Raw genomic sequence first — 26540 nt, forward strand, 5'->3', positions numbered from 1 at the left:
AAAAAAAAAAAAAAAAAAAAAAAAAAGAAAGAAAAGAAAAGAAAGAAAGAAACAAGAGGAAGAAATCTTATGACAGTTGGGATGGTGTTCTATGTGGCAATAGCCTCAGAGTAGAAAGAATTCTGGAACTGGAGACCCAGATACAGTCATACAATATCCACATCACCAAAGTTATACAGTATTGCTTTTCTTTTTCAGCCCTCAGGGATTCTGAAAGAGCAAAACCATCAAAGTAAACAGTACTTTCCTTTCCACACTGGTTGAATAATATCCTAAGTGATACGGACACTTGGATTTCAGAAAGGCTTCTGAAGCCTTTTCAATGTTCACAACAACTATAGGAGAGATGTACTATTTACCACATTATCTAATAAAACAAACTTTGTTTAGGTTTGAAGAGATATAGCCAGTTAGGCAACATGTCAATTTCATTTTCTCAAACAACTACTTAGTTTTGTACAACAAAAATTCTAATTGGCATCCATCAGACCTTGTTAGGCAATCATATTGAAAGGAGGTAGTTGTTTCCATTAAACAATATTCTGAATTTATAGACATATTGAAATCAAATGGATAAATTCAAAAAGAATAACTCCTTTTAGAGAACTATTTATTTTTGAAATGAATGCTTATAGTTATTACTATCCGAACATAGTTAACTTATGCATATGAATGGCCAAAGGAACTCAAGGTGACCATTTGAGTAGAGAGGGCTGCAACCAGGCCAGGCTACCATCTGCAATAGTTTGATAAAGGATGAGATTCTCCTTTTGACAGCAGCTCCCAGAGCGCAGGACTGAAGCCTGCCTTAATCATCTGTTATGAATTGCTCAAACAAGCATACATGAAAATCTCTTCTAGGACCATTCTGATACTGCCAATGTTGAATGTCTAGTGTAAAATCAGCAACTCAATAAAGACAGAAATAGAGTTGGTTTATAATGAAGTCATATCTCCTGTCTGTATTGCTGTATGGGCTGGGGAAGAATCCCTGCCTAGCTGAAGACCCTATCCAAATGCCTAGTTTCACAAGAAAGGTACAATCTAATTTCCTAAATTGTGCTGTGTTCCATTCTATAAGCCAGTAGCAAATTTACATTACAGGTAGAAAACCACCCAAGCTCTTAGCACTTTTATACTGAGTGTCCCTTTCACTTTCTCCCCCTTGTTGGATACTTCCGAATTCACATTTTCACGAATATCAAAATTGAAGGGATCTTAGAAAGCCTCCCATCCAACTTCCATTCTCTATATAAAGAAGGAAGGTACCCCAAACCATCACAGAGTTAGTAAATGGCAAAAATAGAATTTAAACATGGATATCCCAACTCTATGTTCAGGTCACTCCACTATTCCAGAAATAGGATCTGGGTTTTGCTCCTGAGAAATTTCAACTTAACAGATACAAGGGGTGGGGGGAGGGGAGAGAAAGTTCAGAAACAACTAGAGAGCAATTTAAGACAGTATTTAACAATTTAACAGTATTTAGAGGAGTAAGAGCTCAAAGAAGGGATAGATTAATATGGATTTCTGGGAGTATGATTCCCACTAGGGAACAGAGTCTCTGAAGAATGGAATACTACCCCAAATATTTTATATCCCCCAGCACATAGTACAAGTAATGAAGCAGAGTAAGTATCCACTATATAGTTTTTGAATGGATGGGTGACTGTATGGGTTTGTGGATGGGAAAGCGAACAGCCTAGAGAATGAGAGCCCTTGTACAGGAAGTGGGATGTAATAGGGGTCAGAAGCAGAAGGACAGTGTGGAGGTTAGAGAGTATTAAAATGAGTGCTATTTACTTAGAGGCTGTTGAAAATACAACCTGTCTGAAGCAGAAGCCATTCACTAGGACGTAGCTGATGATGTATTTGAACATTGACATCTCAGCAAAATGCAGCCGATCATTGCCTATTCCCATGACTTCACTGGGTTATGTTTAGATTGGCGTTGTAAATGCAGGGAGAGCTTGAGGAACTTGTTAATGAATCCAGACTCCCACATACAAAATGAGATTTCTGAATGTGTGTGGTCGTTGGTACTCTGTTCTGTTCTTTTTCTATGCAAACAGCAACAGATGGAAGGAATGGGGCGGGAGGAGTGGGAATTCAGGAGGAAAGATTAGGTTGCCCCATCCCTCTCTTGCTGGGTCTATATGGATGAACTCTGGGGAAAAAGAAGACTGTAGAAAACTCAGCTTTGGTGTTTACAAAGTCAAAAGGCTGAATGACATTCAGCTCCTTTAGTTGCCATAACAGAGAATCTAGGGAGTATAGGAAAATCACTGATGACCAACATCAGCTTTGTTAAGGTCAGTGGCTTAGGTTTTCTGTACCTGGATTTCCTCATGTATGCTGGGAAAATGGGACAATCCCAGGGAACTTTAACAAAGGAAAGGAATTAATGTTGTAACATGCTTTACTTTAGCGCCTGAGATAGAACTGTCACTCTGTAAGGTTTGGTAGAGCTGATGAGGATGCTGTTGAACATTTGGGCAGATTTATAAAAAGTGCATTGACTTTTGAAGAAAGCACAGTTTATGTTCAAAATCCTCCTCATATTTTCAGCCCCGTCTCACTCAATGCAGCATACTAGCCATTTACCATCCGTTGAGAATAGGCTTGCTTTGGCCTTATTAGGATTTGGGCACTTGCTGTTCCCTCTGCTTGGAATGCATATCTCATGGAATCTGAAATGGCTGACTATTGCCATACAGTTTCAACTCAAATGTCACCTCCTCAAGGAAGCCTTGCCTAACCTTAGAGGAGAGCAGGCCCCTTCCCTCAATTTCTCTTTCCCACCTGGTTCCATTTTAACTTTCCCTAGCATATTGGTACCTAAAAATTATCTAATTTATCATTTGCTTACAAGACTACTTGGTCATTCACCACTGTAGTCCTATACTTAGAATATGCCTATAAGCTAAGCGCTCAACACATATGTAGCTAGTGACTTGTGGACTCATTGATGGACAAGACCAGGACCCCAGAACACATATATTTGAGACAACATTAATTACAGCTTCAAAGAAAAAGTTATCCCATTCCAAAAAGAGAATACTCAAGGTAAATTTCACATAGAATGACAGCATTACACTTTAATGCAAAATGTCTTCATGTTGTTGCTTCTCCTCACCTCCCTCAGTCTTGAGGACAAAGTAAACCAGAGGAAGGCAGCGGAAGTTGCAACCACTTTCTTCCTCTCAGAGGAAAATCAGACCTTTAGAAAAGCTAGAAGATGGGGCACCTGGGTGGCTCAGTGGGTTAAGCCTCTGCCTTTGGCTCAGGTCATGATCTCAGGATCCTGGGATGGAGCCCCACATCAGGCTCTCTGCTCAGTGGGGAGTCTGCTTCCCTCTCTCTCTCTCTCTCTCTCTCTCTGCCTGCCTCTCTGTGTACTTGTGATCTCTGTCTGTCAAATAAATAAATAAGATCTTTTAAAAAAAAGATTTATTTATAGAAAAGCTAGAAGTCTTTTAGATGTTACTTGTTTGTCTTTAGCCTAGTGAAATACACTTTTATTGTTGAAAGCTTTGGCTTTCCTCCTTTCTATCCCCACTTACTTCTGGGGTTGAAGTGAACAGAACCCAACAATCTATGGCATACTTGTATTACCTGTGAGTTGAGACCAGTGGTCTGCACATGCTAGATGCTTCGTAAGTTCTGCTGGTCTCATTACTTGTGTAAAGGTCGAAAGAGGACCTAAGGACTCATACACATTCTAGAGATATTTAACTTGTGGTCTAATGGTTGCAAAGTCAATCTTTCAACCTTGAGAGAAACAAGGTCCAGTTAGCAAGTGTTTAGGAATGTAAAAGGATGGTTTCAGAGTAGTATGTGCCTCGCAGTTTCTATGTTAAAAACTGTCCTAACATCTAAATGGTGATTCCTAGTTAAATACAATATCCTTTAATATTTATGTACTGTTATTTTAATTTTAAATTTCTATTTTTATAGGCAAAGGACAATTGAGCGGAAAAATGTTATACCCTCTCTCTCTGTAGCTGTTCATGCTGTGAAGCAACCTGTTTTACTGTTTAAACCTATGTTTGTTCTGTTTCAATTGTGCAGGAGGAAACAGTTCTGGCACCTTTAAAAATCAAAGATCTAGGGGCACCTGGGTGGCTCAGTGGGTTAAGCCGCTGCCTTCGGCTCAGGTCATGATCCCAGGGTCCTGGGATCGAGCCCCACATCGGGCTCTCTGCTCGGCAGGGAGCCTGCTTCCTCCTCTCTCTGCCTGCCTCTCTTCCTGCTTGTCATCTCTCTCTCTCTCTCTATCAAATAAATAAATAAATAAATCTTTAAAAAAAAAAATCAAAGATCTATCACTCAACAGGAGAACATAGCAACTAGCAAAAGGAATTATGAGGAATAGTGAAGAGATACCATGCTCCTAAAACCCTAACAGACTTAGGATTCAGCTGGGGTTCTTGCAAAATTGTCCATTCTGATCCAGCATATCTAATATGTGATTCTGCATTTCTAAGAAGCTCTACGTGATGCCCAGGCTTCTGGCCCTTGATGCTTATGGACCACAGTGTTTGGACCACATGGCTTGAGAAATAAAAATTGTTTTAGAGTATTTACTATTTACAGACAGAGTAAATATTAATCCACTGATGCCTTATTTAACTTGTAAAAACCACCATAAGTTCCTCCACTCCTATCCAGAAATGGAGCCTAATCCTCACTCCTTGGGTCAGGCTGACCATGTAATTAGCTTTAGGCAACAGACGACAGCAATTTGCCAGAAGGCGAGACTTGAAGGATATGGGTCACATGGGGTTATGGTCAGCACTCTGGACTCTGAAATGTATTTGCATACTGGGACTTGCTCTTTCTTGCCCCTCTTGGAACCCTGTAGTCACTGCATAACTGCACCTGAGGTAGCCTATTGGAGGACAAAAGGCCGCATGAAAGAGAACTGAGGGGTCCCGGGCTACAGTGAGTGAGTGAGTGAGTCAGTGGGGCCCCAGCCTGCCAACGTTTATGCCTGTGAGTGAAGCCATCCTCGATTGCCTGATTCCCAGCTAATTCTCCATCTGATCACAGACATTTGAGCGAGAACCATCAAGCTGTCCCATACAGATCTCTGGAGCCAACACACAGAACCAGGAACTAAATAAAATCATCATTGGCTTAAGCCAAGCTTTTTGTTTCTTCTTTCTGTTTTTATGCAGCCTCTGAAGCAGGAACAGGTACTTAAAGAAGGGGCAGTAAGAGTTTAAGTCAGAGATGGCTAATACCATCGTGCTAGAGATTCTTTTTCCTTTTTGTCTTCAAAGTGATATAACATTGGTCTTATGTAATATAAATTGAGATAAATAGTTATTGCAATGACATTTGTACTACTTCTCTATTTTTATAATTCAATTTATTTTTTTATTTTACTATGTTAAATACTTCTATTTAGAAGTTAAGTCACTTTGCCCAGGTCGTATCGCTGATAAACGGCAGAATACTTTTCAGCCTGATAGAGCATCAGAAATTCCACGTTTTTTCAGTAAGTTATTCAATGTCTCAGATTGTTCTGCTAAAATGCAAATATAGGACGGCACTCTGAAGGACACGATCTCCAGTCATCACCCTGTTTTATGTTTGAGAAGGTAATACAAGGTCCATCCGCAAAGGAACAATCTTAACACTGATGTGAGATGCCAGTGACAAACCCTCTTGGGAGAGGGATACGCTCCATGCCAGCCGGTCATTGACAAAGTCCCTAGACAGACAGCACCAGGGCTGTACTTTTCCTTTGCAGGTTTACTGATCGTTGGGCTCTCTCCCTTAGCGTCAGTAATCCTTGACCATCTGCACTCCTCTCAAAACCTGTCAATGTCAGCCATATTTTTTCCTTTTTCACAGCCACGTGAAATCCATATTAATGACACTGTCATGGCTATGCCTATATATTAAAGGCTGGTCACTACAGACTAAACAGCATTTCTCAATTTTTTTTAAACTATCTCACCTACTGAGGCAATTTCTACCTCTTCTGCTCCCTCTCATCCTTTCATGTCAAGAACACTATTTTAAAAGAAGCTTTGCCAACAGGTATTTCACAAGCTGAATACAGTCTGCAATATCACTTGCTTACTAATATAATCTGATTTTTAAAAATTAGAATTTGATAGCCTTTAAGCAAAACGTACACTTCCCAGAGAGCCTGGGCCCTGCCATTCCCTGTCATCCAGTTGCTTCCCACATCCACACTGTCTTACTAGACGGCAAAGAACTTCTGATGGTGCACCAGCTAAAGGCTAGTCTCCCTGCCTGGGGATTTGCACCTACCACCACCGTTCTAACCACCATGTACCTTCCAGAGATGCCTCAGTCTCTATGCCTAGCTATAACCTCTATTTCCACTTTCAACTGCTTACTCTTAGCTGCAGATGTTAGTTTGCTTCCACATCCTACTCTTCCTTGCTTTCCATGTACCCTAGATTAGCCCATTCTATTGAAATCATCTTAAATTAATTTTCGGAAAAAGTACTATTTACACGATTGCCAATCCCACTACAAAACTATTACTGTACTTGGCCTGCGCCATCCATTTCTAAGGTTAATAGAGTAAGTCCCGCTTGGGCTGACAGTATCTCATTTGGGCAGATGTGGTAGCCTCCCAACTGTTCTTCTTCCTTCCAGGACCCATTTCCCTGCCCTACACATTCAAGGCCGTCATTTATTGTCCCCACATCCTGGAAATTGGAATCCAGGTTGAAAGTTTTCCCAGTTCTAGCTCTAAGCTAACATTCCAGTCTCATCTCTCTTCATACATGTGTTCCCGATACCCTATGCATTTCAGAAGCCTTTGTGGTTTTTTTCACAGGTTTTGGCTCCTAACTGGAGTGGCCTCCACCCTTCCATCTGGTCAGCTCCTCCTCCTTTTCTCCTGGCTCCTCTGGCTGATCTTGCTCAACTAGCTGGAGAAATCTCTCCAACCACCACTCTTATTTACATCTCTGCCACAGCACGAATCAAATTGCTTTGCTACCCATCACCTGCAATCCAGATCTGAGAACACTGGAGGCAGGGACTACCTTTTATCGAATTCTTTATCTCATCAGCTAAACCTCCATTTGACTTAAAAGAAAAACAAATAAGAACAGCAATAGACATTTATGTTAAATAATTAAAAGGCACTCTCAAGGTGTCTGTGGGGGATTAAGAAGTAGTTCCAGAGAATGGGAGATGATTTAAATAAAGACATAAATGCATCCAACTGAGCAGGTAAATTTACCACAGAAAGCTCATTGCTTATGGATGGTGGGGGACTTCCTACACAAAAGAGATCTTTGTAAGAATGCCATGTATAAATGGCATTAATAAATCTGTGTGAATTCAATACCAAAATTGGGTTATTATTTTGTGCCTACATGTCAGTATACTTAGAAGCTATTTATATTAGCTCAGATTTCATTGACTATAGATTAGGCAAGAATTCGAACCAGCTAATAAACTATTCACCAAGAATCTCTATGAACACAGAACTGTGCCAGCCTACATTCATCAAGAGAGTTTGCATGTGTATCAGTGGTAGGTGGCTATTCCTCTGCTCTTTATGTATGGTCTCTCATATCTGATCTTCTTCTGTACTTTTGGAGGTAGATATTAAAGGGTCGTAAGAGCAGGAACATAACAAGTCTGCTCTTAGGAATTTTTGTTGTGTCTGCTAGGGCAAAATTAGTGACATCTGGAAAATTCTATAAAACAAGATAATTAAATGTCAAGATATATCAGAGACAGAACTTACTACAGTATTAAACTGGTTTCATTATTTGTAACCAGGATGAGGAGGTAAACCTTGCTAATATCAAGCAGAAGAACTGTGTTGTTTAGCTATCTTCATAAATTCTGGGACCTGGGGTGGGGGTGGGGGACAAGTTGTCGCACCAGTGTCCTACTTTAGGGCTTGAAATCCAAACCTTAGAATCACTCTGGTAGGGTGAGAGCCAAGTTAGAGTCAGATGTTCCCATGGACTGCAATTAAATAGATGTTTCCAAAGCTGTCCTAACACATTCGTTTGGTGTTAATAGGTGTCCTAAATAATAGGGTGAAATCAAGAAAAACAAGATATCCTGTGACTGAAATCAAAAGTGTGTTCTGAGTCTCATCGAACAGAGCAGAGTCTGGTTCATTTAAAACAACAACAACAACAACAAAAAAAAAAAACCATTTAAACATTCTTATCCCAACAGAGGACTTTAAGTAACACTGCAGTAAGCTATTTTCAGACATTAAAACCTTTATGAAAATTATTTGGCTGGACGGCTACTTAATAAGATGTGAGAATGAAATGCTCATGAACTCCCAAAAGGAATGCTGGAGCCTGCAAAGCCCAACCCTCCATCTGAAGTGGGAATGGACTCTATGGGAAGGAGTGGAGAAACCAGAATAGGGAGGAATGATAGTTCCAAGACAGGGAGAACATTCAGATAGTCATCTCAATCAGTGCCTGAGTGAGACAAAGGAGAGAGGACGAAAAGATGTTTCTGTTTGTGGTATGGTAGAGTTTCTCAAGGAGAAGAGAAAGCAGTGAAAGAGCTATTGAGGATGAAATGTGTACAACCTTTCCAGGAGACAATTTGGTACTACCTATGGGAAGTCTTTTAAAAGTCCCCACTCTTTGAATGCTAATTTTAGAATTAAAATTTAAGGCCACAGTTGTCCAAACAAGCAGAGGACTATGTCCTAGTTCGTTCAGGCTGCTATATAACAAACTACCTCAGACTGGGTGGCTTACACAATGAACATTTATTTCTCACAGTTTAAAGGTTTAGAAGTCTAAAATCAAGGTGCATGCAGATTCGGTTTCTGGGGAGAGCCTGCTTCCTAGTTCATAGATAATCTTCTTGCTGTCCTCACATGGCAGAAGAGGCCAAAGAACTCTTTGGGGTCTCTTTGATCAGGGTTCTAATTCTATTCATGAGGGCTCCATCCTCCTGATCTAGTGTCCCTGCCAGTCCCTACCTCCAAATAGCATTACCCTGGGACTGGGTTTTCAGCGTATGAATTTTAGGGGGATATAAGGATTCAATCTATTGTAGTATATGTATGAGCATGTTCATCAGGGCCATTTTATAATAGCTAAGAGACAAAACCAAGTAATTGGTAAACAAGAGGGGATGGATAAGAGAAATAAAATAGAATATTTTATAGCACTGAAGATGATTCTATTGATTTGTATTCTTAATGTGAAAAATAACACAATGAGGAAAACAGTTACAAAGGAATATGAGTAATGTTACCAGATTATTAGAAAATATATGCAAAATAGACAAATTCATACACCAAACTTAATAGTTGATTTCTGGATATTGAAATTTACGTGAAAATTTTCATTTTAATTTTCAGTTTTTCTCACGTATTTTTTTTAATTTTTATTTTTCTATAACGAAAAGGTAAAACTAAAATGTCCATGAGAAATATATGCAGATTGGCAGTGACAGGAATACTGAAGAGGAAGGTGGAAGATGCCTAAAGCTAGCACATACAAGGGTTCTGTTCTTCCTGCTGTAACGATGATAAAACCAAACCTTATTAAGAACCTACCAAGTACCAGGTTACTATGATAGACACAGACTTTGCATTCTCTTTGTCTGAAATCTAATCAGAGAGAGAACAAGATTCAGAAGGGGGTTTTTGTCTAAATTCTACCAACAGTCATGGGCAATTAACATAACTGACCCTTCAATTCCGCAGTTATAACACTAGGAAATTGGTGACCCCTGGGTTCCTTTTTCAGGTTAGACTTTGTCAATGCTTCAACAGAATCCTTCTCAAAATTTAACTTTAACCTAGGGCTAATGGTAAAATGCAGATGTGATTCTGTGGGTCTCAGAAGACACCTGATTCCATCTGTTTAACATACTTTAAGACTGTGAGTCCCAGGCATACACTTTTGAGTTGCAAGATACTAATACACACCATCTCACTGAATTTCCCCATGACTCTTTTAAAATAGCCATACTCAGTCCTATTTTACTGATAATCGAGTGACCAGTATGGGATCAAATGGATACAAAATGGCAAAGAAGGGACCCCAGTCAAGATCTTTTTACTGTAGTCTCCAAGACCTTTAACATCGCATTTAGTGCTAAAATACTAGAAATTACTGCCACACTCCTACAAAGGGAACAGCACCAGGCATAGGCTTGGTAAAGACAAGATGCTAATAGAGCTCAGAAGAATGAAAGATCGCTTTATGGGGAGATCTGTTAAGAACTCATAAAGGAAATTTCATATCAACCTTGAAGATGGCTAGAATGAAGGTAGGCAGAGACTGAGAAAGGATACAACAGTTAGGTATAATATGACAAATCAGAACATATGGCAATGCAGAGGGAATCTACAGAGAAGGGCCCCACATAACAGAACAGCCTCTTGAAATAAGGCAGATCTCAGAGACTGAAACAATATAGCAAACTCAAACTTTCAGTATGGCATTGGAAGCCCTTTACCGACATCCTTCTTCCCAGCGCAGAGGTTCCACTTGTCCCTGTTTACCTTCTTCCCCACCCCATGAAGAAATGGAGCTACTCAAAAAGTTTTAAGCATTCCCATTCCCATATTTGTACTTAATGCCTTTATGATGCCCACACCTCCTGTCAGTGCACCTGTATCTTGAGTCCATAAACTCAATCAAAACTCATGAGCTTTACTTCCATCAATGAAAACTTTAAACATGGTCCCATTGGATCTCTCAGTTATTCTCATTTGTATGTTTTTGAGACATATACTCTCAGGCAGTGAGCAATATATAAATATTATTGGCAAAGTCCCTCAGTGTCTGCTTCTCTTTCCTACCTAAAGTTCCTGGAAGGAAGCACTGAGTCACTGCATTTCTTGGGTTCACCTCCATTATTCCCATCATGCACTGAACATGGCAGGTACTTCCCCACTGCTATCTGTACTACTACCTAGTTTTAAGAGGAGGACAAAGTTTGGTAAGAAAAAAAAAAAAAATTGGCCTCCCCTCTTTAATTTGTTTCTCCTAAGTAGAACTCCTGAGAGAAGACTTAGGGCCCTCACCTTTGGCCTCATGTGCATCTTCAGAGGCATTCAGTAAAATGCCAGCTGTATGCTGTGTGTCCACAGAAACAACAGAGTTAATTCTCTCCTTTTGAAATTGTGACTCCCACCCTCCTCCCCTTCCTCTAAATGTTTCCTTTTAAAGAAAGCCATGGTTCACTGCTACTGAAAATTAAAGACAACAGCATAAAGATCAAGGTCCAAGCTGGTGCCGGCAATGACAGAACATTAAAATCACCACTCAAATTTCTCTTTCCTTGAACACTGCCAAAGACTGCTAATGGAAAGCCAATCCCCAGAACACCTGTTCATTTCAGATGTTCTTCACTTGCACCTCTTGGTTCACGCACTATTTTGACTACAAGAAACAAATTGGAGGTGATCTCCAGTTGAGATAAAATGGGAAAGACATATCCCTTAAAAATTGTATGTGATTACCCCCTACCCTGCTCCTCACCACCCCCCATCACAGCATGAAGTATCAAGAAAAAGCGGAGGGCTTATTATGCAAAGGTTCATTTTTAAGGCTTAGAAGAGGAGAAATTAATCACCTTTTCCTCCTCCAAGCTATACTCTGCCCTTTCCAGCTGTCTCAAGCTTGTTCTTCTACCTTCTCTTAATTCCAGATTGCATTTTGGCAGTCAGAGTGGACCCCAGAGTTCCTTCCATTTTCTGAAACGATATTTTCAAGATTTTCTTCCTTTCTGACTTCAGTTCCCAATCACACGTTGGCGTGATGGCTTGGGGGTGGTTTTCTGGATGTCTGACTACTGTACTCTGGTGGCTCAGCAAGACAGGGATAAGCTCATTCCCCATATGAAAGTGGAAAATGTTAAGGGTGTTTTTGGAGCATGTAAAGTACCTCTGATCTGCAATCAACACTGAAGGAGTCAAAATTTTGTCAGCAGGAACCTGTGGTTCGCCCAGAAGAAGAGACTGACCAAGTACATGCAACAGCCACATTATACCCTGAATGAGATGTTCTCACAAGACAGGTAAGGAGAGAGAAAAGATCAAACTTGAGGAAAGAGAGAACTTCAGGGGATTTCTTTTCATTTTTACTTGTTAGTGTGTTGGACCCTGAGAAGCATGAAATTAAAACTCGCAAAAAACAGCCTATATCAACTTGCTGTGGTGACTCAAAAGTTGTCGTTTCTCAACTCAACTTTGCTGAAACACTTGATTCATGTTGTTCTTATTTAACCTAATTTGCATTGATTTAATCAGTGCTGGTATGCTTTAAATACATAATAAATTGGGATTCTGCAACTTAGATGACTTAGAATAGCTAAATTTCAATAAAGCTCATTTCAATCTGTTAATGTATACAGTTCTGCCAAAGGGTTTAAAAGCGTAGAAAAGATGCAAACTTGCCACATTAGAGGTGGGAAAGGTTTAAAGATACCATCCAGATGAAATGATTTGCAGGATAATAATGTGAAAAGCATATATATATATATATATATATATATATATATATATAATATACACACACACACACACACACACATATATCTTAATTACAACCTAGACACATCTTCTACATTTTGAATAGCATACTTAGAAGAAAACTCACATATAAATGCAGTGAATTTAATTTTATTCTCTTTCCTCCTTGCCAACACTCAACTCTCTTCTGCCTCTCTGTACCAGCTCTACAAATCAAGTGACATCCAAAGTGGGACCTCTTCTTGCCCATTTGAAAGGCTCCATCATCACTTTGCCAAGCTGTCTGCATTAGGAGGATTTTCTTCCTAGCAGCCCTGGGGATTGGGTGGTTTAGACTCACAGTGCTTGCTGAATGGTTGGCCAATGTTTACTCCTGCCTGCCCCCGCCTCCCCCACCACCCTTTAGAGTTTATGGCTCAATCAGCCAGCCTGCTGTCAGGAATAATTGTGTTGGCAAAGGTGAAAACACTTGATGGTGAAATTGTTTGTCTGCTCAAGTGTTCCGCAGCATCTTGCAGGTGCCAGGATGAAAACTGCAGGTGCCCAGTCCAGAGTCAGGTAGGTGGCTAGAGTGACAGAGAGGCAACCATCAAGAATGGCAAGGGAAGAACACCACTTAGGTGTGGGACAGCAAAAAATCCATCTGTGGGGTAGCGAGCTGTAAGACCTTGAGTAACAGCCTGATATCTCTCTGTCTCAGTTTCATCATGTGCAAAATTAAGGGACTTGATTTTCTTTTCTTTTCTTTTTGTTCAAAGATTTTACTTATTTGACAGAGATCACAAGTAGGCAGAGAGAGAGTGGGGAAGCAGGCTCCCCACTGAGCAGAAAGCCCAATATGGGGCTCGATCCCAGGACCCTGAGATCATGACCTGAGCCAAAGGCAGAGGCTTAACCCACTGAGCCACCCAGGAACCCCAAGGGGCCTGATTTTCTAACATCTCTTCTAAGTCCCAAGATGACATGTGATGTCCAGGACATCTTGGATTTGTTTTCCTTCCAATTAAATAACACATCTTGGAGATAAATAACCAGGGCAGAGCTCAGATGAATAAAAAATGTAATGATTCATGCCCCTGTTCATAGGACTTTTCCTGAAAAGTACCACCAGTCTTTGATTACTTTGACTCGACTGGCTGGTGCCTTCAGCTTGGATGCTAAGTAAGAACCAACGCAGTTACTTGTCCAAAGTCAATCCAGCCTGGGAGCTTTGGTAACCTACCACCTTCTTATCAAAGTCAGTACCACTATAGATACCCACTGACTTTCAATCCCTGAGAAGCAGAGATGATGGGAATTCAAAGAGAGGAGCTGGAGATTCACATTTGATTCCCCCATCATATCCTTGATTATCTCTGTCAAACGCTAGGCTTACCCACACTCACTTCCAGAAGGGTTTCCTTTCCCTCTGCCATCTCTGAGGATTTTTTTTTTTTTTTAAACAAATGATCAACAGGTTCCTGACAATAGCCATACAGATCCTCTCCAAGCCTTTTGGTTGGAACAAGAGAGAGAGCGAGCTCATTATAAGAACCCCATCTACAGATGATTCTGAATGGAAATAATCAGGCAAAGAATTCTCTTCACACTTAGAAGGCACAATTTAGCAACAGTCTCTAAGTTTAATTAGGATTATGTGTATGTGGGGGTAGGTTTCATTATGGTTTAAACTACTCTTTCTCTACTTATTCTCTAGCATTTTCTCCTAGAGGGTACCCCAGGGTGCTCTAATCACCATGTGCAGCATGTTGGGGTCAGCCCTCCTGGGTGTCATACAGCAGAATCTTTCTTTAATCCACCTGGGACCTTACAGACATCTAAGGGGAATGATTAAGTCCCCGAAGGCTCTCAGGCAGGACTCCCTGTACACAGACATACGGTTCTGCCACACTGGGTCTCATACCACCAAACCGGGATGCTTTCCAAACCCAATGGATTTAGAAACCATTTCCCCATCTACCACTAAAAAGGGCTGGCTGACTGCAGAACTCCAGTGCCTGTAAGGAAAGGGGAAACGGAAAAAAAAAAAAAAAAAAAAAAAAAAAAAAAAAAAAAATTAGCCAAGCCCCCACAATCACTGCTTTACTCTATCTTCTCTCAAGTTGCTTTACTAAAGCAAAGGACCAAATGTTGATTTCTCTACAGATTCCTACGTGTCTCTTATACGTAGACAGCTTTAAAGGGGGGAAGGGGGAAACATCCTCAAAAGGAAAGGGGGAGAGAACAGATTCTTTCAGTTTCCTGCTTGGAAATATCATGTCGTTGATGATGCTACCCCACATCTACATCCCCTCTCCCCCCCTTTTTTTGATATATGGACAAAAAAGCTGAAAGTGTTTTCCGTTTCATCAAAGAACATATATTACTTTAGTGGCTCGGTAAAATGTTGGTTTTATGCCCACCCCTTTTCAATCTGCCCATGTCTGAGGTGCTCCGGGAAGACGCACAATCGTGAGCAGCTTACGACACTCAGTGAGCAGTAGGTGCCTGTGCAAGCTCGCGCCGCACACAGCCTGGCGGAGGGAAGGAGCCCGGGCGCCGCTCCCCGCTCCCCGCGCCGCCGCCCGCGCCGCCCGCCGCCCGCACCTCCCCGCCGCCCGAAAAGCATGAGCGAGCGGGCTCTCCGCAGCCGCCCCGGGCGCGAATGGCAGGCGGTCTCCGCGGAGTAAAAGGTGGCTCCGGTCAGTGGTCCTTTCCAATGACGGACATTAACCAGACTGCCAAATCCAGGGGAGTCGTGAGCCCCGAGTTTGGAGTTTTTTTTTTTTTTTTTTTCCCCACAACGTCACAGTCCGAACTGCAGAGGGAAAGGACAGCAGCAGGAAGGCGAAGCCCAGCGCCGGCACGTAGTTGGGAAACTTGCGGGTCCTAGAAGTCGCCTCCCCGCCTCGCCAGCCGCCCTTGCAGCCCAGAGCCGAGCAGCAAAGTGAGACATTGTGCGCCTGCCAGATCCGCCGGCCGCGGACCGGGGCTGCCTCGGAAACACAGAGGGGTCTTCTCTCGCCCTGCATATAATTAGCCTGCACACAAAGGGAGCAGCTGAATGGAGGTTGTCACTCTCTGGAAAAGGGTGGGTAAGACACTTTTTAATTAAATTCTTTCCCGAAGATTTTTTTTTTTTTTTCCTCCCTTTTCTTTGCTGCAGCATCTAACATGGACCAAATCACCATCTCTTTGATCTTTCCGTGGCTGTGAACTTTCTATGCTGCCCAGCTTTCTGCATGCTTAGAGGTGAACGTGTGGCTTTGGGGAGGGGGGGTCCTTCTTTATTTCAATATATTTATTTGATTTTGCCCTTTTCTCCCCCTCCCCTGCTCCCCCTCCCTTGGAATAAAATATGATGTAGATTTCTGACCGAGCGCTTCCAATGGACATTCTCCAGCCTCTCTGGAAAGATTCTCGCTAATGGATTTCCTGCTGCTCGGTCTCTGTCTATACTGGCTGCTGAGGAGGCCCTCGGGGGTGGTCTTGTGTCTGCTGGGGGCCTGCTTTCAGATGCTGCCCGCCGCCCCCAGCGGGTGCCCGCAGCTGTGCCGGTGCGAGGGGCGGCTGCTGTACTGCGAGGCGCTCAACCTCACCGAGGCGCCCCACAACCTGTCCGGCCTGCTGGGCTTGTCCCTGCGCTACAACAGCCTCTCGGAGCTGCGCGCCGGCCAGTTCACGGGGTTAATGCAGCTCACGTGGCTCTATCTGGATCACAATCACATCTGCTCGGTGCAGGGGGACGCCTTTCAGAAACTGCGCCGAGTTAAGGAACTCACACTGAGTTCCAACCAGATCACCCAACTGGCCAACACCACCTTCCGGCCCATGCCCAACCTGCGCAGCGTGGACCTCTCGTACAACAAGCTGCAGGCGCTGGCGCCCGACCTCTTCCACGGGCTGCGGAAGCTCACCACGCTGCACATGCGGTCCAACGCTATCCAGTTCGTGCCGGTACGCATCTTCCAGGACTGCCGCAGCCTCAAGTTTCTTGACATCGGATACAATCAGCTCAAGAGTCTGGCGCGCAACTCTTTCGCCGGCTTGTTCAAGCTTACCGAGCTGCACCTGGAGCACAACGACTTGGTCAAGGTGAACTTCGCCCACTTCCCACGCCTCATCTCCCTGCACTCCCTCTGCCTGAAGAGGAACAAGGTGGCCATTGTGGTTAGCTCGCTGGACTGGGTTTGGAACCTGGAGAAAATGGACCTGTCTGGCAACGAGATCGAGTACATGGAGCCCCATGTGTTCGAGACCGTGCCGCACCTGCAATCTCTGCAGCTGGACTCCAACCGCCTCACCTACATCGAGCCCCGGATCCTCAACTCCTGGAAATCGCTGACAAGCATCACTTTGGCCGGGAACCTATGGGACTGTGGGCGCAACGTGTGCGCCCTGGCCTCATGGCTCAGCAGCTTCCAGGGGCGCTACGATGGCAACTTACAGTGCGCCAGCCCGGAGTACGCGCAGGGCGAGGACGTCCTAGACGCCGTGTACGCCTTCCACCTGTGCGAGGATGCCGAGCCCACCAGCGGCCACCTGCTCTCAGCCGTCACCAACCACAGTGACCTGGGGCTCCTGGCCAGCCCGGCCACCACACTCGCTGACGGAAGGGAGGGGCAGCTCGACGGCACGGACGAGCCGGCTACGGTGGGTCTCCCCGGCGGCGAGCATGCCGAGAACGCTGTGCAGATCCACAAGGTGGTCACAGGCACCATGGCCCTCATCTTCTCCTTCCTCATCGTGGTCCTGGTGCTCTATGTCTCCTGGAAGTGTTTCCCAGCCAGCCTCAGGCAGCTCAGACAGTGCTTTGTCACGCAGCGCAGGAAGCAAAAGCAGAAACAGACCATGCATCAGATGGCTGCCATGTCTGCCCAGGAATACTACGTTGATTACAAACCGAACCACATTGAGGGAGCCCTGGTGATCATCAACGAGTACGGATCCTGTACCTGCCACCAGCAGCCCGCAAGGGAATGCGAGGTGTGATTGTCCCAGTGGCTCTCAACCCGTGCGCTACCAAATACGCCTGGACAGCTGGGGCAGCCGGCCAGCGCCAGGCTGGGGTCTCCTTGTCTGTGCTCTGATATGCTCCTTGACTGAAACTGTAAGGGGATATCTCCCAGAGACTTGACATTTTAGCTTTATTGTGTCTTAAAAACAAAAAAACTAAATAAAACACAACAAAAACCCCACCCCACAACCTTCAGGACAGTCTATCTTAAATTTCATATGAGAACTCCTTCCTTCCTTTGAAGATCTGTCCATATTCAGGAATCTGAGAGTGTAAAAAGGTACCAATCATTGATTTTTTTTTTTTTTTGTAAACTAAAATGTTTAAAATAAAATAGCATTTACAGTTTTTACAGACTGGTGTAACCTAAATGAATTGTTGCTAAAAGAGAAGCAACAGTTAAAACGTCCTTCCCTGTGTGTGTGTGTATGGGGGGGGCGGTGGAGGGTGCATTGGCTAGAGGGAAAATCCAGAAATTCAGGAGCCTAGTAGACTCAATTTGAAATATTAAGAAGGACAAATACAGCTCATGAGGTTGATTTATCCCCACATGACTAAAGACTGGAGGGGGAAAAAGCAAGACCTTTCGTATTATTTTTAGGGGAGTGCGGTGCAGTCACGGTAACGCAAGTGAAAGTGGAACTGAGGACTGAGCATCACTGCCTAGCCTTGAAGGCAGGGATCATTACAAATAGCTTTTAAAAGGCAGTGTCAGATTGTTTGTCCTATGAACAACAAGAAACATTTTTGCACCTAATATAACAACCATCTTTCAAATCAATTCAAAGTCTCACCCCCAAATGTCACTGGTTCATAATTCTCTTATGCCTCTGATTCACCAGAGTGGTAGCATTTGTGCCCTTTTCTGTACTCTCCCAAGCGAAAGACAGACCCTCAGCTCCTGTTCAGCAAGATCTGACTGAGGGGAGGAAGAGGAATAAGACAGAATCCAAATGCTGGCAGATGAAAGCTGTGCTTTCTGGAGCACACTGCTAAGACTGCAGCAAGCTTAGGCTCTCAGTAGTGACAGCACACTCCTAGTTACTTTGGGGAACAGTGAGAAAAATCCTCTGGCTGAATGCCTACTGGGTAACTAGCAGGAGACTTTAGGGGCAGACTTGGTAGAGAAGCAATGGGGGTCGGGTGGGATAGGGGTAAGATCACCATTGACCCTGTGTTCAAATATTATGGAGACGGGAGTAATTTGTTAGCCTGGAACAGAAAAGCTGCCTCTGTTCAGATTGCCCTTTTGTGTAATGCCTGCTTTCCCTGAACTCTTTTACTTTTCTCTGTGTTGGGATCAATGACTGCTTCTTCCCCACCCCTTCACCGGTTTCCAGGTCCATCATTGAGATTTAGGTTGTTTACTGAACTAAATTAAAGAGTAGTAGCAGTTGGTGGGTGAAGGGAAGGAAGAGGGAGGAGTACTGTGTGTTGGATGGGAGGGGTCTTTCACTCGCTAACACTTTAAGCAAATGTATGGTGGAAATAAATGGAGATGGAGAGCAGATGGTGAAAACCGAACCAATACCCATGCCCAGAAGTCTTTTTCAAACTCAGGTGCTCACCTTTCTTTCTGAAAGATCCTATAACCTGGCATCTATCTATCTATTCCTCCCTCCTTCCCTCCCTACCTCTCTTTCTTTCTTTCTTTTTCTTGAGAGACATTCAGATAGTAGGGAGAGGGAAGGGGAAAACACACACACATACCACCATCTCTCGAATGCAAATGCCTCTAGCCACCTACCTAAAGAGGAAAAATCAGCTGTCTGAAATGCAGAATCTCATCACCAGGAGGTTTACTTAGGCTGAGGACTGGTAGTAGGTTTCTCTTCTACCTAGGGAGAAATCCATTTGCCTAATAATACTGCACATAAGGGGCCCTTTCGAGAGAAATACTTTGCAAATGTCTCTAAGATGCTAAACCTTGAGAGTGGAGTTTAACACCTCCCTCCCTCTCTCTCTCTAGCTCACTCGCGTGCGCGCGGGCTCTCTCTCTCTCTCTCTCCCTCTCTCTCACGCACACAGGCATGCACATGCACCCCAGCTCATTTTTCCTGACCAGAAAACTTCATCGTCTTTGTTTCTAATTAAAACATGACATTATGACAGACACCATGCTCTTATCATGTATTTAGGCGAGAAGAGAGGTGCTTTATTTGATCATTTTGAGGAGAAGGTTTTGGATTCAGCCTATGCATGACAATTCAGGGCTGCTGTTTTAAATAGCATATCACTCAGGGGGCAGGAGCAGTAGGAACAAGGTCTGCTTAGGGGTGTGCCATCTGTAATTAAACTGGAGTAAAGGGTCTCTAGAAGACAACATGCCCTTTTTGGAAAGGAAAAAAAAAAATCCCAAACTGTGGCAATTGAAAGAAAGTTCCTTGGACACCACTGATTTAATCTCATAGGAAGGTTACTGGAATAAAGTGCCAAAGGCTACTTCTACCCTGGTGCATTAAGGACTGTGTGCTGGTGTGCTTATAGGGAAAGCTTCCAGAAGCAAATCCTTTCTGGCAAACATCAGAACCACAGGTCCCCCTACCCTCAGAAATACAGATAGTTGAGACTGTAGAGTTTATCTCCTATACCCAAGACCTTTTTTTCCTTTCATTCTTCTTTTTTTAATGTGGTCCTGAGAAAAAGCCAGAGAATAATTGTGCTTTGTTTCATGATGCTGGCCAACCCCCCACCCCCAAACCAAATGACTAAGTATCACATATGTAGAACTTAAGTCCACGTACATCTAATGAAAGATCATTGTAAAGAGGAATCTGCAATCTGGTAACTGGAGAGTAAATGCCAGCCATAGAAAATTGTGTTCTTACTTTGTGTGTCTGTGTAACTTTCATCATGTATCTTTATAGCAAATATGTTTTCTACACAAACGGAATGTAGCTCACATCATTTTATGCTCCTGCATCTCTTGCTTTGGAGAAAGACGGGGTGAGGAAAGAGAAGGTATAATGGAAATCAGTAGTTTTAACTAAGGTTTTGTGGCACTTGAAATCTTTTCTTTCACAAATTAATTAATCTTTAAGCTTCAAGAAACTTGTTCTGACCCCTCTAAGCCACGTACTGAACATTTAAAAGAGAATCTAATTTTTAAAGGCATAGAACCTTTTTATGTGTTCTTCCCACAGAGGGTGCTAATATCGTTATCCTGTGCTATCTGAAAAGAATTTAAGGCCACAATTCACGTCTCTTCCTGGGCACTGTGATGGATTAACCCCCCATTTGCAGTACCTTCCCAGATGATTAAAGTTCAGCCATGGCATAGAGGTTTTTCGAATATTTATGTAGGGAAAAAAAAGTCCTTTCTGATGACAAATGACTCTCACACCAGTCTTAGGCCCAGTCGTGTCTTTCAGGTTGTGCCAGAGGGAGCAGGTTAAAGAATGCTTTGGCCTTCCTTTAGAGAAAAGGCAACCCCTGATACTCAGACTTCGGCCATGATGGTTAAGAAGTCCAGTCCCAAGCCCAGTCCCAAGCACAACCCACACTCCCAAGACTGCAAGTTGCCATCACAAAAAAAGATTATTCCAGCAAAAGGAAACATTCTTTAAAATCCATTTTTTTAATATTCTCCCAAGCTCCTCAAAGTATCAGTGGGCCTTACCTTTCCTCCCTGCCTGCAGGAAGGCAGACATTTGGTATGACTTAGCATCCACAACACATTTCTGAGTATGTGTAAGTAATTAGAGGGGCAAACGCCGCATGATGCTCCTCTCCAGTTTCATAAGCAACTATATATACCCAGATCACAGGAGGGCTCAGGGGCCACCTGTGTTTTGGGGTTACGTTAATCGACTCGTCATCAGGTTTGGTGCCTACTCTATCTGGCATCGCCACAGAGAAGGGGACACTGGTGGGTCACATATTCTGGTAAAATAAAAGGTACTGGATACCTCTCTCATAGAGAATATTATCAAAAGGCCAGAATGTATATCTTTTTTGGAGAATGGGTATTATAATGTTGCAGGGTAGTCAAAAGAAGCATCAATGATCTCCTCTAGATAAGTAGTTATGTTGGTTGATTTGGGTTTTGTCCCTGATGGAATAACAAGTAATGAGGAATTAGCAGGAATACGACTGTTAAACAGTCATGTTTTAGGAGAAGTTTATATTTTAATTTTTATTAATTAATCTTTATATATATTTAGGAGAAGTTTAGGGACATGCACACACATTTTACATACACAACACAGATATAACCATACACATATGCGCATATGGCCATATTCCTGTAACCACATATATAGCCACACACACGATTACATTACATAAATACTTTCCAGCATTAATTACCCTCCTACTTTCTTCCTCCATGATCAAACTGTTAGTCGGGAAAAGACCTGATAAAATCAATCACAATTAAAATGTAAAGGTGGATGATGGTATTATCAGGGATCAGGCAGTGAGTTGGTAGATGCTTTGCAGGCTGGGGGATCTTTTGAGCTCCTCATGCTATAGGAGAGTATAAGCCTGCTACCTACTGGTAAGTGCCAGCAAATTCAATGCATTCTTTCGAGAGTACCTTCCTAACTAATAAGTTCCATCTCAAAGTTAAGAAACCTATTTCTCCATTAAAAATATTCTACTCTTATTTTTCCCCCAGGGATCCAAGTGGCAAAATTCTTTTTTTTTTTTTTTTATAAGATTCTATTTTTTTATTTGACACGGAGAAAGATCACAAGTAGGCAGAGAGGCAGGCAGAGAGGGGGAAGCAGGCTCCCTGCTCAGCAGAGAGCCCAATGTGGGGCTCAATTCCAGAACCCTGTGACCATGACCTGAGCTGAAGGCAGAGGCTTAACCCTCTGAGCCACCCAGGGACCCCCAAGTGGCAAAATTCTTAACTTGTGATTGGGCACCATCTTCTGGCCTTCCTCAGTAGACCCAGTTTCTGAAGGTCTCTGGTTTTTTGCTCACAAGCCTAGGACCCGGCCACTACATCCTTAAGGTGTAGTCGGAGGTGCAAACAAGATGGAGGGAATAAAATTTATGGGGCATGGGAGCCTTTGGCTAGGTCTTGATATGTGAGAGATACACAAGGAAACTGAGGCATGGAGATGTTCAGTGCTTTGTGTGAAGTCACCCAGCTCATAACAGGGAGCGCTAGTATTCAGGTCCCGTGGCCTTTTTCTATACCCTATCTCTTGTTTCCTTGAATAGTTGCTTCCTCCACCCCTCCATCCAGCAGAGCTTAGCTAGCACTAGCTGGGGCACAGGGCACATGGTCACAAGTTCTTGTTGGATGTAGGTACATGTGTCTGAGTCTAGGAATTTTCATGGTAACTTTGCTTGCTCTAGCCTCTGTTAACTGGTTAATGCAGGGCTCTGCCAACAGAGGATACCTCTTGCAGGCTTCCAGAAACAGAACTGTCCAGTTAATCACCCAGTCAACCTCTATCTAGAAGATTTTAGACCCAAAGAGAATAAGGTATAGGCATCCATCCACATATTTTTGTTGAGGATTGGTTCACATTTCTTTCTTGGTCATTAAAAGGACTATGTCTCTACGGGCAGACCTGCCACCTACTCAACAACTGGTAATGTCTGGAAACATTTTTCTTTTTTTCCATGCATGGTGGTGGGCCCTACTGGTATCTAGTGGGTAGAGGTCATACATCCTGCTAAACTTCCTACAATGCACAAGAAAGCACCTCACAAATAATGCTTTGTTCCAAATTGTCAAGAGCGCTGAGGTTAAGAATCTCTGCTCCATGGTTCAAAGTAATGAGGTTGTCTAAACCAACATATTATGCTCAAGCTTTGCATCAAATAGCCTTTCTGATGAGTTAAGTTTTGGTTCGCCCAGATCTATTCTCTTTTAATCTTCCTCTCTCTTGGCCAGAAAACTGAAAGTCTAAATTAAAAACCCTCAGGTTGGTTGCTAATCAGCGAGAAGACCTGTAGTTAGCACATGGTTCTCAGAGAACATATGGCAAAACTTAAATTAACTGGGACGAAACTTGTCAGAACCCTCAATTGACCCACTTTTTCTTAGCAATACCTCATTTAAGAAACAGGAAAAAAAAAAAATCAAGTTAACAGTGGATATTTACTTAACAAGAAGGAAAATGAGAAACATGATATTCCTCCCAGAACTAATTCAGCCGACCTGCTTGTGCTTTCTCTTTCTCCGACCAAGCCTGGAATGTCTCTGAGGTGGAAATGGGTTTCCCTGTAAAAAAGTCAAATGTGCTTTGTCTAGTGAGTAGGGTGCATATATTCTGAATCAGGGAAATGATCACAGCCCTTAGAAACAGAATGTTCTGAGACGTAGTCATCACAAATGGAAATGCATTGGAGGACAGAACAACGCAGGTAAATGAAGTTATAGGCATAGGACGTTATGAGGGAATTGGAGAATTCATTTAAAAACAAGGCAATTCACATTTGACTGGCCGTGGTGAATCACAGCACTTCTGCAGTCCAGGGCAAGTGACTGTTCTGGAAGGTCATGGTCCAGAACTCAGGAGCTGGGCCCTTTAAATCTGGTGCTGTTACTCACAGGCCTTGGGTTCATCTGGTGATCAGCTTTCTGTGCTAAGTCTCTGTCTCTTTGCCTTGAGGTAGATTCATCCGGGTGTTCACTAAGAACCCTTCCAGTTCTGGGGCCCTATGCTACCGCAAAATGCAAATTCCACCGCCCCACCCCAACTCCCATTCCCCAGATATTCTGATTCAGCAGCTTGCCTACATATGAATGAGAAAAGGTAGATAAAAAAACCACCGAGACCAGGGCTTCAGAGAGGAGGTGGGGATGCTGGAAAACAGATGAGAAAGCACAAGCATGTGTGGGTGGGAAAATAGGGTTTCAGAATGTGCAGGAAGAAATAAAAGGAAATCCTAGCAAGGACTCACTCACACTCACCCACACGTGAGACCAGAGGCATAGGAATGCGCTCTGAAGCAGGCCCAGTAACAACAACAACAACAAAAAAACCCCAAAAAACAAAAAAACCCAAAACAAACAACAACAACAAAAAACAAGGTTGATGAATGCCTCTGGGCAGGGGTGGGTTAGGGTGGGGTGCGGTGGGGTAGGAATGGGTAGGGATGAAGTACAGAAAAATATCCGTACAGGACTCCTAAAATAACTTACTATATTCTATGCAGTTAAAATGAATATTGGAATTGAGAGCCCTTTTGAGATCCCTTTTGTAACAAGAGAAGAGGTGGGAGGGAAAGAAAGAGGGAGATGGGAGAAGAGTAAAAAAAAAGGCCAGGTGAGCAGAGGTGGGGGAGGGGAATGAGAGGGGAAAAAAAGAGCAAGAGGGAATTATTTTGCTCAAATATCTTAAGTAGCGCTGATATACCAACTCCACTCCTTAGTCATTTTTAGTCATTTCTTTCTCTATGCTTGTCTATCACGTTGGCTATTCTCTTCTTCCTAATGTGATGCTGGGAATCCATGTCTCCCCTACTTGATGAGAAAAAATCAGTCATCGTCTAGCTGCATCCTCTTTTCTCTAGCTCAGCCAGGAGAAATCTGTACAGTGGAACCACCGGGGAGCTTGAATGGACAATGCCATGGGTCCCTCCCCGAGAGATTCTGATTTAATTGATCTGGAGTGTGGCTTTGGTGAGGAGACTTTTAAAGCTTCCAGGTGATTGCAAAGGTCAGCCAAAGTTAACAGGCACCAAGCTAGAGGGTCAAAAGAATCAAAACAGGTGCAGCTCAGTGACTGACTGCACCCACAGGTCTGACTGCAGCTCTTTATACATGGTGGCTGGTGGCCAGGCTGGACAGGGTCACTGCCAAGTGAGGAGTCCCCACCTGACTGCACCTGGTGGGGCTGATATTCTGAAATAGATGTGTAAGCATTGATGGGCTTGCAATTTGTCCTGGAGCTCTCCATAATTTACAAAGTGCTGTTTACAATTAATTATTTTATTTTTGCTTTAATTTACCCAACCATCTCACAAGGCAGACACAAACTAGTCCCATTTTTTTAAGACAAGAAGACTTGATCGGTAAGAGGTTAAATAGCCTGTACAAGGTCAAGGTTACTGCTAGGCCTGACACCCAGAACTGCCTCTTCTGAATTCTGTGCCCTTCCTCTTCCGACAGTTCCCTTTCCTTCCCTGCTTGACATATCAATCAATAAGTCTTCCAGGAAGAGTCCTGGAGAACACACTGCACACACATGCTTCTGCACCCTCTCCTTCCCCTACTGGAGCCCCGCAATGACAAGAAATGGTATCGTAGTTGCCCCACTGCCCCTTTCGTGCCCCCACCCCTGCCCATGCCTGACATTCTTTTCTTTGTCCCGGGAGTTTCTGTGATGCCTCAGAGACATCCAAAGCGATGCCAACTCTTTCCAAATACACCAGCACTGAAAGTTCCCTTTCCACTTGACTGCTGCCATCCATTTCTTTGCTACCAACTCTTTACAGAATGTGAAAACTAAGTCCCAGTAGAAAACTGATGGATGGATGGACTGATGGACGGATGGATGGATGGGTGGATGGTAATAATTTGTGTGTGTGTGTGTGTGTGTGTGCATACATGCGCGCGCACACACACACTTAAAAAAAGGATCTTTGTGGGAAATAACAAAGAAATTGCTCCAGTGCTAGAACTTCAAGAACTGAAGCAGCTGGGTGATGTATATTTGGACAAGAGATCCTCCCTTGTTCCCCTCAAATGAAACAACGCAGACCATCACTCATGTGTAAGACCAGATCTGCCAATAGTTTAAGGGCTTAAAATAAAGCCAGGATAAAGACTGAATCTTGCAGTATACTTTATCTCCTTAAACCCGTGTTTTCTTTAAAAATCATGTATTATTAGGTGTTCACCATCAGTGTGTTTATCTTCAATGAAGAATTCTCAGTATTGCAAACTACGTGCAGCAGGGACCTCTTTCTCTGAGATACTGTAGGCAGCCCGGAGAAAAAGGAGAAGGCTCAGTCAGTGGCAAGTAAGAGCTGCATTAGTCTGCCACAGAAAAGGACTGAAAAAGTCAAGTGATACACAACTGATGGGCCAGTGCAACAATGTGTCCCCATATGGCCAAGCCAATCCTGTCACTTGTCTCTCAGTTGCAGAACCGCCAC

The 26540-nt window shown here is 43.3% G+C and overlaps 2 protein-coding genes across 10 annotated transcripts in view; one reads left to right on the plus strand and one right to left on the minus strand.

Annotated features, from left to right (window-relative positions):
• CTNNA2 (catenin alpha 2) overlaps window positions 1-26540 on the minus strand; it is a 1132931-nt gene that overhangs the window by 364190 nt on the left and 742201 nt on the right. The gene's annotated exons all lie outside the window — the stretch shown is intronic.
• Window positions 15068-17746, plus strand: LRRTM1 (leucine rich repeat transmembrane neuronal 1). 3 transcript variants are annotated; one of them, XM_059407749.1, is made up of 2 exons: window positions 15068-15552; window positions 15825-17746. In XM_059407749.1, exon 2 carries the CDS (start codon window positions 15884-15886, stop codon window positions 17447-17449), a length of 1566 nt encoding a protein of 521 aa, XP_059263732.1. In that variant the 5' UTR covers window positions 15068-15552; window positions 15825-15883; the 3' UTR covers window positions 17450-17746. The 3 variants fall into 3 exon arrangements, with proteins under 3 accessions (XP_059263732.1, XP_059263731.1, XP_059263733.1); XM_059407748.1 differs by having other exon boundaries at window positions 15068-15548; XM_059407750.1 differs by lacking the exon at window positions 15068-15552 and adding an exon at window positions 15606-15709.

Source organism: Mustela nigripes, chromosome 7 (assembly GCF_022355385.1).
Source record: "Mustela nigripes isolate SB6536 chromosome 7, MUSNIG.SB6536, whole genome shotgun sequence".
In the NCBI taxonomy this organism is placed as follows: Eukaryota; Metazoa; Chordata; class Mammalia; order Carnivora; family Mustelidae; genus Mustela; species Mustela nigripes.